This window comes from Podarcis tiliguerta, assembly GCF_965153285.1.
Source record: "Podarcis tiliguerta genome assembly, chromosome: 12".
NCBI classification, from domain to species: domain Eukaryota; kingdom Metazoa; phylum Chordata; class Lepidosauria; order Squamata; family Lacertidae; genus Podarcis; species Podarcis tiliguerta.
In genome coordinates this window covers 39,910,010-39,925,455 of record NC_139545.1, presented here as the reverse complement: position 1 = coordinate 39,925,455, position 15,446 = coordinate 39,910,010, and the positions used below count along the sequence as shown (strand labels likewise).

The 15,446-nt window shown below is 37.5% G+C and overlaps 1 protein-coding gene across 20 annotated transcripts in view; it reads left to right on the top strand.

The window, feature by feature from the left end:
• The window catches only part of MPP7 (MAGUK p55 scaffold protein 7), an 81,908-nt gene that overhangs the window by 44,032 nt on the left and 22,430 nt on the right, over positions 1-15,446 (top strand). For all 20 annotated transcript variants that reach the window (XM_083406480.1, XM_083406468.1, XM_083406474.1 and 17 more), the window contains exons 4-11: positions 1,277-1,354; positions 3,252-3,332; positions 7,864-7,995; positions 9,716-9,797; positions 10,391-10,476; positions 10,967-11,041; positions 11,231-11,427; positions 11,927-11,991. In XM_083406480.1, coding sequence (XP_083262606.1) covers positions 1,277-1,354; positions 3,252-3,332; positions 7,864-7,995; positions 9,716-9,797; positions 10,391-10,476; positions 10,967-11,041; positions 11,231-11,427; positions 11,927-11,991 — 796 coding nt within the window. The remainder of the gene's footprint in view (positions 1-1,276; positions 1,355-3,251; positions 3,333-7,863; positions 7,996-9,715; positions 9,798-10,390; positions 10,477-10,966; positions 11,042-11,230; positions 11,428-11,926; positions 11,992-15,446) is intronic.

Genomic DNA, 15,446 nt, shown 5'->3' with positions numbered 1-15,446 from the left:
GTTAAACGCTTCTGCTGCGTATTTTTCAATGGATTTTGCCAACCGCCCACTGATCCACGGTTTTTTAACGTTTCAGAGGTCGAACGGTCTTCCAGAACAGATTACGTTCGAAACCCGAGGTTCCAATGTACACATTAAGTGCACTGTGTTTTTAATAGAACAACTTGCCCCGTGTAGCTTTGATGGTATGGTTAATGAAGACATTTTTATGTTTGCTTATTTTGTATAGCCAGGTAGTTGACAGTTTTAAAATACTGTGTTTTATATGTACCTGTCTGTTGTGTTTTGTTTTATTATACTATTGTAAACAAAAATGCAAACAGAACAAAGTGCTAATTCCACCACTTCAGTCAAGGGATGGCAATAAACAATTACATAAGATGCCAAGATCTGAAGTGTTGATACATTACAAGTACTTTTTATTCTCATTTGTTTATCAGAATGTAATTTTTATTAATTATCTTTAGAATTTTCTACAGAGATATTTTATGCATATAGTTTTGACTCTATGTTTATTGAAAATGAATAAATGTGAATTATTTTTTATTTCTTTTAAATCGCAAGTCCTTAAGTATAAAGTGCTGGTGTAAAATATATAGAAGGCAACAATGGGAAGATGGAAGTGCTGAGTGCTACTATAACTATAATCCAGCAATGGTATATCTGTTGTCCCCACTGGTGGCAGCCAGCTGAATATATTAAGGATGAAATCTTATACATATATACCTGAGATTAGGCTCCATTGAAAACAGTAGGACTTGCTTCTGAGTAAACATGCATAGGATTGCACTCTTAAGATTGTCTTTATGATAAGGAAAAAAATTGGGGTTATACAATGAAATTTTGCTTCAAACAGGTAAAGGGAGTACTGTTTCATACAATCGATAATGAATTAATAGATATTGTTGCCTTAAGGTGTGGTGATGGCTACATTTTTGAGTTGGCTTAAAAACGGATTGGGGCATATGGATTGAAAGAAAAGACGTAAATGATAAGGAAGGAAATATGTGAGAAATATAAGTCCAGAAAACCTAAAAGAGGGAAAGGAATAGCAAATGTTTAACTTTTCTGTGGGTTTGTCTACATACTCAACATTTTTTCCATCTGACTTCATACTCTCAGTGCTTCACTAGAAGCTGATGATGAATTATATCTACATGTTCACTGCTAAATGCTTCCGTAAGTTTGTTTCTTTGCAAATGTTTAACTTGCCAACTTATGTTGTCAGACTCTACTTCTACTGCTAAGTAAACTTCTTTCTTCCATTATCTCCTAGATCCATGAAAAACTGCATTACTATGAAAAACAGAGCCCTGTGCCCATGTTGCATGGCGCATCAGCCTTGGCAGATGATGTAAGTGTCCCTGATGAGACCATTGGCACCATATTTCCCCAAACTGTCTGAAAGCAGAGTATAGAATCAGTATATGAATGGGACCGTGTGAGCTGGGTGTGCAAAGGTTTCCAGCGATTTGTCATCACAGGATTGCTAATGTTGTTTTGATTTTTATTAGACATGTTTCTTTTATAATAACACAGCATCTAGATAGACTCTTGTTCAGCCTTGGTACCACAAAAGAAAAATGGTAGGTTAGAAATCTACAGTGAAGGTGAAGCTGTTAGCTTCTGGTGTGTTATGAGAGTCATAGTAAAGAGGAATGTTTTCTAAAAATAAAGATAAATGATATAGCTGAAGTGCTGACAGAATAAGAAAAATGACTGATAATACTAAAAGAAATGAGGCTTATGAAAGATATAGGAAGGGGTTGTCAGAAAATAGCTGTTTAAAAAAGAAGCAGAGATTTATATATATTAAAGCTTTCCAAATTACTTTCATAACTAAAAACTAAAATCTAGACGGGTTGGCATTGATAGAGTATTTAATTTCCTGCTACTATAATTTTTATTAATAAAAATCAAGCCTGCCTTTTCTGCATTATATGGTGAATTCTACAACCCTGATGAATTGTGTGCACACCTGTATAAACTATGACAGAGCTTGAGGTAGGCAGAATGAAAAGTAAGTTAAACTGATTTAAGTGAAACTCATGCATGCTTGACACAGTGGGAGCACACTCAAGGGCAATATTTGGTACAGTACAGTTTTTTTGTAAACAATCGATAGAGAATTCATTGATGGTCTGTGTGGTTGCCCATTGTAATTTCTTGTAGGTAACGGCACTCATACACAGAATCTATTCAGGCCAGTAGAGATATAAACACAATTTTGCAGATTCACTTTCACTGTTGCTGGATGTTCCATCATTGTGAGGTGTTGCAAAATTCAGAACAAGAATGTTTCAGACTGAGAGACTCTCTCCCGAGAACTTAAAATGTACCCCGTAATTTGTCCTTGTTTCCTTTATTCAAAATCACGGATGGAGAACCTGTAGACTTCAAGATGATTTTAGAATCCAACTCCCATCACCCCAGCCAGCATGACTAGTGGTCAGGAATGAAGGGAATCATAGCCCAGCAACATCTGGAGGGTTAGATTCCCCATCTCTGTTCTAATCCTCTAGCAGGCATAACATGTTAAGCCTAAAACTAATTTTCAGATGAGTTGAGTAATCCTGGCTTTTGATTAACCTGTTGTATTTTCAGGGTAGTGTTTTGTGATATAGCCCATATATGATTGGGTTTCTTATTGAAGGTGATATTTCAGCCTTTAGAATGCGTTTATATCTGGGAACCTAATACAAGCCATGTTCCTGTGATTAACTTGTCTGACATTTAACAAGCTACTTGTCCTGTGTATGTAAACATGATAAAGTTGAAAATACTAGCACTATATGGGCACTCTGCTTCCCTATCCCAGCCCTAAACAGAATAGCTACTGTGGCAATTTGGAAGCAGTGTGGATTTCTCCACTTCATTCAGAAGCTGTTTTTTATAGACAGTGTCAATGTTAGATCCAGTCATTTTTACAAGCAGCCCTTTGTCTGCATGCAAAGGACCATTCACTCAGATCAAGTGCAGGGATTTGCCCTCATTGCTATAAATCAGAATGTGATCTGGGTGTGCTGGTGCCAGATATGATTACTTTAGTCAAACTCAGTTGAAAGACCTGGCCAGAATTTAGCATAAGGGCCAGAAAATGAAGAGTAATGATTGATAGTCTGTTTTTCTTCATGCTGAACACACTGGAAAGTAATAACCTTGAACAGGATTGATTCCTGGTTGTCATTGACACGCTGAGTAAAACAATGCTCTTGCTAATGTTCTTTGTGTCACTTCAATCCCCTTTGCAGCTGGCTGAAGAGCTGCAGAGCAAACCACTAAACAGTGAGATCAGAGAATTGTTGAAACTACTGTCAAAACCCAATCTCAAGGTGAGGATGTGTTGCTTGCACCTGTTGAAATGAACGCATGGTTGCTTCGCTCAGCTTTCAAAGTCTGCTAAGGATTTTGCTGTATATTTATTGAGTCCATGTGGATATGCAAAACTGCAGGATTTCCTTAAGTGGTTTAAAAAGGGCTCTATCACACACTATGGTTAGTTATTGATATCTGCAAAACACTTGTAGTGTATGAGTGCAATTGAATATTTTGGTGGAAAAAAATGAAGTCTGTGTTGCTTCATCAGCAGATAATCATACCTTGCATCTAAGCAGGCCTTCGGGGAGTGCTAAGTCGAAGCAACTTCACATTTTTTGTGGCATGACAAATATGCCAATAAGAAATAACCTGACAAATAAAACTTTTATTATGAGTATTTTGCTTGTTACCAGCAGACTACATAGTTACAGGTAGCCCCCACTTGCTTGTATTTTTGTGTCTAATTCCATTAAGACACATTTTGCACTTCTTCTTGTCCCTTGTTACTCTCTGTTCTGCTTTTTTTTTCTGTAGGAGTGCAGAAACAAGGAGTGCTGGCAGACCACTGTGGCACTCTTGGGAGAGAAAGTAACATGGCATAAACAGTTGTACAGATCTAACACTGCCTGAATATGAAGGCAATACATATGCTGCATATAATACCTTAAGGCAGTCTCTCTTCCATACAGTTTTCTATCGTAATGTACACACACACAAAAACCCCAACAACTGGGGAAACAGCCAAGTTCTTCCATTCAATAAATTTATACTGATTAAAGATATACCTCTGTTAAATTTCAGTGTAAATTGTGCCAAGTTTAATTTTGTTTTAAAGCAAATTCCTTCTCAGTTACCACTCTGAATAGATTTAATGAACATTTTAATAAAGCACCAAAGCTACTTTGCATATCAAATTCCATATATTCCTCAAAGGACTGTGTGCTGATATTACTTGCACCTGCCATTTCTAAGAATGGGGCAGCTTTTACAACCACTGCAGTCACAGAGATAGCTGCTGCAGGCTGTATCCCAGTAGAAGCTGGTTTACACAGAAGCCATTCCATACAATCCTGTGCATGCTTCCATTGAAAGAAAATGCAGTTGTTTTGCATGTATGAGGCAGCCAGAAGCTGAACTGAGTCTCCTCCTTTAAGAATTGTCACAATAGGGTCAGCAGAGACACACAGAGGTGTAGTTGGCAGCTACTGCACAGTGTAGAACTCTTTGTTGCCTGGAGCCAGACAGTAGGTAGAAATAGAGAGGGTGCAGTTCTATAGCCTCTCTAAATGCAATTATTTATCCTGAAATCACTTGCTAGGAGTTGCAGATAAACATATTTCCAAAGGCCCTTTATCCTCTTGCAACTCACCTCCCTGGGAAATTTATCTAAACTAATTGCCTGAATATCTTAAACAGTGTTTGGGGTGAAAGCAAGTTAATTGGGCAAATTGTTGGGAAATGTATTGGGGGGGGGGTATTTGTGTGTCCCCTAAGTCAAACCTGGGTAATCAGTATGAACTGGGATTAAAATTCCAAATAAACCATACCTTCACAGAACAACATCTAAGCCAAAGAATCTAGTGGATTTCAAAATACATGCCATCCTTTGCTGGATGAGCTTCATGGTTAATTACAAGTTTTATGCTCCAAGCCAGGAAAATACTATTACACTATTGGCTTGTCTCCCCCTCAGTGGTTTCTTTTTGGCTTCAGTGGATTCATAAGAAACTTTGGGTAGATTATTATAAGCATTAATTACAGGCCAAAGCAGAATGTTCCATGACATATTTGTTAATCATACCCTTATTTGAAACAAAGATATTACACTTTCATAGGAAGCAACTAAAATAGAAACATTATTCGTGTAAAATACACTTTGGCTGTACTGCTTAATACCAAAGAAGCCTATGGCCCTGATGCAGTAGTTGGCAAGGATAGAAGTGATCACAGTTTAACCTGCTGCAAAACCAATTATTTGTGGTTGCTGAGCTCATACACAAGGTCTATTGAAATGCTTGTGGATTTCTGGATCTGGATGTTAATGAGGCTGGTGCATACCTGCCTGGCGGTTGTCACGAGTTTCGATAAAGTGGAAGTTGCATTGGTCTTCCCCCGATCAGTGGTCTGCTAGTGGGAGAACTGCTCCTTCCTTTGATTAGCTTTGCACTTCAGCTCCTTAAGTGTTCTACCATTATATATAAAAAGATGTTGTATGAAATGACGTACACTGTTTTGACCTGTCTCAGTTTGGTATATGCATTGCCTTTTGTGGAGTAAAACATAAGCTTCTTACGTCATATTTATTTATACATAAATAACTGGGTACTCATGGCGTGTCAGGTTGCTATGAGTGAATTTGAAAATCTGTGCACATAAATCAAGCAACAGATCTGTCTCTTTGAAAACTGTAAAGCCAGAAAACAACAAATCAAATATCTATCTCAGATCACTCAGGAAGGAAAAAGAAAATGACATAATTTTCCTCTTGGATGTTTTATTTTAAGAAATTAACCCTGAACTATGTACAAATCATTTAGATGGAGCAGCAAAAATGATGTTCCCTTTATTACAACATTTATATCTGTTACAGATTCAGGTGTCCTTTTTAATTTTATATAATATCACAATTGCAGATACAATTTGCATACAACCAGAGCAAAACAGCTACAAGAAACCAAAATGTTTGTTTTCTCCTCAAAGCAATTTACAGGCCTGCAGAAATTGTCTGACTAGAGATCATGGCAGCATATATGTCTGCTTCAGCTGTGAATGGCTCTATAATGTTATTCTTTAGGGTTTTGTTTTATAAAAAAGAACTTGATAATTAAAGGACAGAGGATTTTATCATTGTCCCATTAGCACAATGGCCTCTACCTGTTCCACAGGGCTGCTCCCCCTCCTCCTTCAAATCTTCTCTGGAGGATTGGGAAAACCCTCAGAACAGCTTGGGGTGGGGGAGAAGAGAGAAAGAGAGGAAGTCTTACTGCACAGACAGAGGTCCTTGTGCTTCGGGGATAATTTCATTGGAAACTACCCAAAGCACCTGATGATTGAAAAACTCATTTTTATCCTTCTGAAAGAATGGAAAACTGAATTAGTAAAATGGTGGCAAGAGGTGCAGTCGGGAGGAATTTTAAACAGATGGCATGAAGTGTGAACTTTAAGAATAGCTAGACAGTCCAAAGTATCTCCTTAGGTTACTAGCCCTGAGCAGGAGGGAGCAGGAGTGTAAGAAGGCAAAAAGTCACTACTTTTGTGTTGACCATCTCTGTATGACTAACAGTTCTGACTGGTGGATGTAAAACGTTCAAAATATTTTCAGGATGGGAAATCGCCTTTTTTTTTTTGTTACAGGAAGTTACATGCAACAATAAAACTGAAATAGTTAAAGGAGAAAATAGCCTAATATGATTTCAATTAATATATATGCAAATATAAATATGCAGCTGAGTTACACTAGTGGCATTTTAATACCCCTAATCAGTATTCTTTTGACAGTATCAGGAGCAAGTAATAGCATTGGAGTGGAGTTATTGTGATCATCCCCACTTTGTAAACTTCTGAATTAGAATTAGGAACAGGCATTTTAAATGTTTCAGAGAATTGTAGAGTTTGGAAGGGACAATAAGGGTCTTCTATTCCAACCCCCTGCAGTGCTGGAATCCTTTGCCCAAAAGTGGGGCTTGAACCTATTACCATGAGATTAAGAGTCTCATGCTCTACCAACTGCATTATTCTTCTTTACAGAACTATGCATTGTGAAATGATAAATGATCAGTGCTTTAATCTGAAAAATATTGTACCACATCTAGACATGGCAAGTACTCATCTCCAGCTAGATCATGTCTAAGAATTTAGTTGAACATCAATATTTATATTTAGGTAGTATAGGAATTTGAATCATACCTCCTTTAAAGTTCTAAATATGGAACATGTTTATATTAATGAATCATACACATAGAATTGCAGCTAAAACAAAATAACTTTTCCAGAGCTGCCTGTGTGAATATGATCTTACTGGAAATGTAGAAGATTTTCCAATAGCATCCTCTGATGTAAAGACAAGTTGTAAGGTACACACAGTCTTTGTTCATGGAAAGAAAATGAAAAGATTAAAGACTTCAGCTTGCATGGGATAACTTCCTCTTTATTCATGCCTAAGGAATTTACAATTGCATTATAGTTTTGCCAGCTTTAATAAAAGGTGTCCTCCAAACCAAATGAAGGACAAGATGTAACAAATATTATTTTGCTCTCTCCTTGCTATGTTCAAACAGTTTCAGGGTGTGCTTCCACTTTCTTTTCAAATTGGTGTAGCTTACTCCAGTAGTAACTTAAGCAGACAAGTACTTCACTACTGTACTGTTCACACTTCCAGTTAAGAAAGAAAGTACTGTCCATAGGCTGAGACAAGAACGTAGCACCAGACAAATGGTCAGATGTGAGCCCTGCAATAGTAATAGCAAGACTGCATAAGTGGTAAACTTCCATTTTATCAAGGTCCAATTGTGAATTGGGGGTTTTTTTATATGATTTTTTTTTCAGGCTTTGCTTTCTGTGCATGATACTGTTGCCCAAAAGAACTACGACCCAGTGCTACCTCCCATGCCTGATGATATTGATGATGATGAAGACTCTGTGAAAATAATCAGGCTAGTGAAAAATAGAGAACCACTGGTAAGTTTTTTTAAAAACAACAACAACCCAAATAACAATAAAATCATACCTGACACTCAAAAATATGAGCCGGTGTCATTGCACAGTTGTGCACAAATTATACACTAATAAGGGGGACTTTGAAATAACATTTCTGCATGTTGGAGGAAAGGCTATGAGTGTCTCTTGGAATGGGGTAGGAAATGTAGGAAATTGATGAGGTGCTAATAAATATGAGTGGTGCACAAAATTTGTGCTCCATTATGACCAGCAACCTTTTCATTGACACTGAGCTGAACAGACATATTGGTAAGGCAGCTACGGCATTGGCTTGCCTCTCCAGAAGGGTATGGGAAAATGTAATGCAATGGCTAATACCAAGATTAAGATTGACCATGCTTACATGCTGCTTTATCGAAGTGAGTTGTGGTCAACTTATACCCTTCCAGGAGCGATGCCTCCACACTTTCCAAATACGCTGCATCAGAATGATTTTGGACATCACATGGCAGGAAAGAATCTCAAACAAAGATGTACTCTTCCAGGCCCCAATTCCCATTATGTTCACACTTCTCTCTCAGTGATATCAACCCTGGCTTGGTCATGACCACAGAATGGAAGATGGCAGGCTCCCAAGGATGTGCTTTATGGGGAGCTGGCTTCAGGCACCAGGTCCATTGGCAAATCAGCTCTGCCATATAAAGATGTCTGCAAATGTGACATGAAGGCTGGCAATTTTGTGTGGGAATCCCTTGCAGACAACTGCAGTGCCTGGAGACAGGCAGTCAGGTTGTGTATGCACAGCAGTGACCAGAGGAAGAATGACCACCAGGCAGTAGAAATTATTGCAGTTCAGAGATATATTCCAGCAGCTAGGGGAAAGCACTTCAGCAAGGCTGGTTAGGTATATGGTCTGGGGAGAGAGGTGTGACCTGGGAAGAGTTCAGAAGGATATATAGGGAGGCCTGGAGGGCTGCATTGGGTCTCTGAACCTGATATCCCCCACCCCTGGCTTACTGGCTCTCTGGGCTGATAGAAGATCTGATCAGATTTAGATTTCAAAGTTCAGTTTCCATTTCAACCCATCTCTGTTGCCACAAATCACTGCAGGGAAAGCTTGGTGGTGGTAATTTGTAGTGTGAATGAAAGTAGTAACTCATTCCTGTAGGCTTCCACACCAGCCATCTCCTACATATGTCTTTGTTCATGCTGCTGCACTTGTCTTGTACCTGTTTTATAATTGTAAAAACAGTTACCGTAATGTAAGAAATATTCCACTTTTTAAAAACACTGAATCCTTCACCATGTGTTTTCCAAAGCAGTACTGAAATGTAGAATGGTTTTCAGGTCACTTAATTTTGCTTGGTGAAACTATCCAAGATTCCCCAAGATGCCTTAGGCCAAATAGTAATTACTGTGTTCTAAAGTGGGATGTTCTTTTAAGCACAGATAATGTGGGAGATGTGGAAAACTCCTCTGAATGTAGTCTTTTAAAACAAAAACAAAATCTGGCCTCTTGCCGTCTTCTATATGTAGTGTTAAGGTTTTCATTGTTCAGTACTCGAACACCTCACAAATACTTTTAACACCCAGAGAATAGAGGGGTCCTGATAGCTTCATTTGTAAAGACAGGAATCTCAAATATAGTTACCTTCCTCAAGTTACTGAAAGGTTGCTGGTAGAAAACTGTTCAGTGTAGCCCAGCATTAAATCATAATAATGTTTCAATTTATTTTTAAAGGGAGCTACTATTAAAAGGGATGAACAGACTGGAGCTGTTGTTGTGGCTCGAATAATGCGTGGAGGTGCTGCAGATAGAAGTGGTAAGAATGTTTAAAAGTGTGATTGCTGGGATGTGATGGCCAGCCTAGTGCTTCAAATGAATTCTAAATTGCTTGGTAAAAGTAGGTAATTGCATCCAGAAACCTTTTTGTGGTTTCTGCCATGTATATTATGTTAGATTATTGTGATAGGATCTCTGATAGGATTTTGGTATTATGGATGCAATTTAGCAGTTTGAAAATTATCTCATTAGTGAAATACATTTAGAAACTCAGCAAGAAGGAAGGTATCAAATCAGCCTCTCTGTATCGCAGTTTCACAGTTGAGCACTTCTGTGCACTAAGCATTTATATTCTCTTCTGTAACAAAGATTCTCTGGGCAGAAAGATTAAAAACAATCACATTACAACAAAACTATAGTAATATTAAAATAAACAACTACAAACACAATTCTCTTTTGCCTTCCCAAAGAGAGAGAGACAGAAAGACTTTGCTATAAAATTGCATTTTGGTAGAAGAGAAGTAGAAATCTGTTGTGCTTTGCGGAGTAGGAATGACCATGACTTGAAACAACATTAGATATGCACAATTGTATTGAACTTTAAAATGGTTATTCAATAAATATGCTCCACAGGTCTCATTCATGTTGGCGATGAACTTAAGGAAGTTAATGGAATTCCTGTAGATGATAAAAAACCAGAAGAAATTATACAAATTCTGGTAGGTTACAAATGGAATAATTTAAGGCAGTTGATGATGAGCTTAATGGGTTGCGTTACAATGGTGGCGCATGATGGAGGGAGGAGCAAAGAACTCTGGGAGGCAGGCACAGTCCTCAGTTTTTTCCTCCTGCCTGACTTGGCCTTATTGGTTATTTTTATATCCTTTATTTCTTGGTTCATTAACTCTTTGATAGAACAAGAGAGGCTATTTACTTCTTTATTTTATGGTTTTGTTTTTTAAAATCCATAACAATTTATACACCACTTGATTGTAAACACTCTTAACAAACTTTTGTATAAATTATCAGAACTTGTCTGTTTTTTAGGACAGAAGAGAATATCGTAGCACAGCCTATTATAAAGAGGTACTAAGAGGTTAATCACATCAAGTTAACTAGCACTACAAGTTACATTAGCTCTACCTTCCTTATTGTTTTTCTTTAACTTGTACTGAATGCTTTAATAATTTGTTTTTCACATCCTTTTAGTCCCAGTCGCAAGGAGCCATTACATTTAAAATTATACCCAGTATCAAAGAAGAAACTGCATCTAAAGAAGGAAAGGTAAGAGGTCCTTTACTCAGAAAAAGGGACTTACTGAGATTGCTGGCTGAAATATATTTTGTACCCATATGTAAATGTGTTTTACAATTGTATTTTTACACATGTTGTTTGTATGCCAATAAGCAATAAAAACGGAGACTGGGGGTTGTAATAAGACATTTAATTACAAATAAGGCCGCCTTCTTCCAGATCTTCATGAAAGCTCTGTTTGACTATGATCCCAGTGAGGATAAAGCAATTCCCTGTAAAGAAGCTGGACTTCCTTTCCGAAAAGGTGATATTCTTCAGATCATGAGCCAGGATGATGCAACTTGGTGGCAAGCCAAGCTTGAAGGTAATGCCAATCCCAGGGCAGGCTTAATTCCTTCAAAGCATTTCCAAGAAAGGTGAGCAGTTTCTGATTTCTCTGATACTTAAAATGTGATCAGTATATCTTTGATATAATTGTTATGCCTGCACTTATGGATTATAAGGTCAATAAACCTTCAAGTTTTGTCCTATGGTAAAATGTCTGAACTTTGTAAGTTGTTGTCCAAGTAGTTTGGTTTTCTTTATTTGTCTATTCACATTAATAATGACAAAACCGTATAGAATATTTGTGATCCACCTTGGAAAGGAAAAACATATGGAAAATAGTACTTTGGTATCTTTATTGATGTACTATGCATGAATAACAACTGCAGCTGTGTTTGGAGAACATAAAAAACCCTTCTAGGATTTAATTTCATAGACTTGTGAGTAGACTGTATTGTTTAGGAATATGTCTTCTAAAAATCAGGATACTTTGGAAAAGACTGATATGGAGTGTTAATCTCAAAATAGCTATGAAAATTATAAAGAGTTTTGCTTCTCTTCCCTTCCCCCTTCCCCCAAATCATTTTATAGGAGGCTTGCACTAAGAAGATCAGATGTACAGGTTCAGCCCTTGAAAGTTTCCAATAGAAAATCATGTAAGTCTGTTTAAAAATCATACTCCTTTGTTCACACAAATATGGCTTGTATCAGCTCTTTTTAAGATATGGCACTGGTATCTTCAGATATATCAGCAGGCCCAAACCTGTGATGCTGTAGAAATGGGATTTTCGTTAAAGAAAATGGCTTACCCCCGCTTCCGACATCAATACTTATGCAAAACCTATTCCCTACAGTGAATAAAATAATAAATATGCCAATCTCTAATTATTGGAAGGGCATTCTTAATGACTCACTGGGTATTTAAATAGTACACAAAGGGGACACATGTGAAGCCAGTGCTTTTTTTCAGGCTCAACCATCTACTTTTGAAGCATAGTCCAACAATATCTGGAGGTTGTGTGAAGCTGCTTTGGAGTATGTTTTTAGAACATATCAATAAATATCAGGCTGATATATGATCTATTACCACTCATATGCTTATCAAATTTTCTGTCTGCTTTTCTTATTAGAACTGAATTGGACTTCTAAGAAGTGGCATATATAAGGCATATGTTTTAAAATGTAGCAAGAATATTCTAGCAAGTACTTTTTCTGTGTGCCTAATTAGAATTATATCAAAAGCAAATGATGTGAAAGCACAGTATCTCTCATCATGGACTAAAAATAGCATGTTTGAAGGTTTCAGAGTTCTAGTTTTTAAAAAAACACAGTAGTTCATTCTTCTATAGAACAAAGACAGTAACATTACTCTAAACCAAATCATTTTATTGGTGTACTTGAAGTTGGACAGCAAGCTAATGAGCCACTTTCTGTGAGGTTTTGGAAAATTAATATAAAATGGTTGCATGGAATTATGTGTGTGTGTTGCAGGTCAGGAGCATGGAGAAGCAGTCATTTATATTTGTGAACTAGCTCTATTTCTGACATAGGATAGCACTGGACTACATTTGCATGAAATTGGTGACATTTGTTATATGGTGTAACTTATGCACGTGTCCTTAAACTTATCATTCATTTGATGTAATATGTCTTCAAAAGAGAGCATGAACCATCAGTAATTAAAATCAGTTAGACTAATACTGGCCAAAACACCTTCTATCCAACAGAACCATGATTTTTACCATGGTAGTTTGCTTTTATATTTAAGCTGTATCACATGTGTTCTCATTCATATGACTAATAATAATTTAATATTGTTAATCCATAATTAGCATTGTGTAATGGACGGGGTGGTTAATCTCTGAAAGACCTGGTTAAGTGTGTAACCAAAATAAAATAGTAATTTTGATATTAAATATAAACTGAATTATATACTTTTTAAAATTTTCACTAAGTGTGAGAGAAGAAATATTTAATCACTGTCAAATATATTTATATAGTTCAATATCAATATCATGTGATTTAGTATGGTGTGCATTCAAGCAAGATGCAACCTATTTTATAATTTTGAGAATTAATTGTGCACAATTCAAATTTTTATGTGGCGCCCAAATACTGAAAGCAAAACTCATTTTGTCAAATTCTACACTGTAACTCCTTATAACACTATCTGTTTTGTCAGCAAGCCAAACACATCTTCACTCTTCTTTCAAACCTAGTATTCTTCCTGACATTTAGTGAGGAGTCTTCCTCTAAAGGGACGCGGGTGGCGCTGTGGGTTAAAGCCTCAGTGCCTAGGGCTTGCCGATCGAAAGGTCGGCGGTTCGAATCCCCGCGGCGGGGTGCGCTCCCGCTGTTCGGTCCCAGCGCCTGCCAACCTAGCAGTTCGAAAGCACCCCTGGGTGCAAGTAGATAAATAGGGACCGCTTACTAGCGGGAAGGTAAATGGCGTTTCCGTGTGCGGCTCTGGCTCGCCAGAGCAGCGATGTCACGCTGGCCACGTGACCTGGAAGTGTCTTCGGACAGCGCTGGCCCCCGGCCTCTTAAGTGAGATGGGCGCACAACCCTAGAGTCTGTCAAGACTGGCCCGTACGGGCAGGGGTACCTTTACCTTTACCTTTACTTCCTCTAATATTCTCTACTATTGCAAGGACAGCAGACTTTGACCTCACTTTTTATGACTATTTGCAGTCCTAAATTATATAAAGTCAGTGTCATCTTGTCTTGGGTCACTTGCTGCTGTGGTGACGGCATTAACACAGGCTTCATCTTTGCAGTTTGCTGTCTCATCAAACCAAAGAGTGCATTTGATGAATTTCAGTATTTTTGCCTAAAAGTTATCCACTTAAAAAAATACATTAGCATTTTTTGTTTTTATACTTTCTCACGCAAATCTTTTTACGTACAAATTTTGTTAAATATTTTCGGTATAGCTTGGAAATTCAATTTTATACCTTAAGATTTTCATACGTTCACGAAAATCTTAGTGATCCTGCTTATGATAGTTTGTCAATTGATGCTCATTTATAAAATGGGGCTGCTGTGCATTGTGATGCAGGCAAGTGACTGAACTGAATGACTCCTGCTTTCCCCCAAATATACTGGATAGAGTTATGCATCTGTTGTGCATAGCAAATGGCAAACATTTAGAACCTTGTCGCAAAGCAGTTGCATGTTCAACTGATAATGAAACAGATCCTTGAGATCAATCATCAGTTGTGTTCCAATTTACTTTCAATTAATTTGTGTTACTTCTTCAGCCCAGTTCTTTTGTCAGTTTCCTTTCTGTGCATCTTACAACCATATTTCTTTTGCGTGCTTAATTTTTTCTTTATCCATTCTAACCAAACTTGCCTTTCCATCTTAGAAAAATATATAAGAAAGTGGAACCACAATTATTATCATTTGTAGTGTGGCATGCTCCTGTTCAGTACACACATGTACACAGCCTTTTTTCCTCCACCCCCAGTCAGCCAAGATTTTGTTTCAGTCACATTTTAGTAATTTTGTATTGTATATTGTTTTAAAATCTACTGTTTATTTTAATCTTGTCAAGTTGCTTTGAGATTTTCAATAGAAAGTGACTGAATATTCATTAACATAATATTGCTCATTGAGCATGCTCAGTCTTCAGTGTGCTGTTTTGTAGTTTCTTGGCTATTTCCTTCCATAATGCCCCCCCCCCAATCTCCATTTTGTGCTGTTTTAGCTGTATAAGGGCTTGATATCTAAGAACTGAGATGGCTAACAGTATTTATAATTCATGCCAAATATAAGTAGGCTACGTTATGGAACTGAAATGTTGGATACTTTGGTTCACATCAAAGTAGCAGGTACCCGCATCAGTGACTAATAATTATGCAACTTCATGGATTGTGCTCCATGCAGGAAGCTTTCCTGTTGATGTAGCCTCCAAAGGGGTCCAAGCATGCCAGTGGAAATCTTGTCTCTCCTTGTGAATGCAAGGGGCTTTCATGGTAATGATCTGGCCAAGTTTTGTGTTAACAGATCTCACACACTGCTCACTTCATAAATGCAACACCCTTAACAGTTCAGGTGGGAAAATTTATCCTCATTGAAAAAATAAATTCTGAAGGAGGCTTTTCTTCCC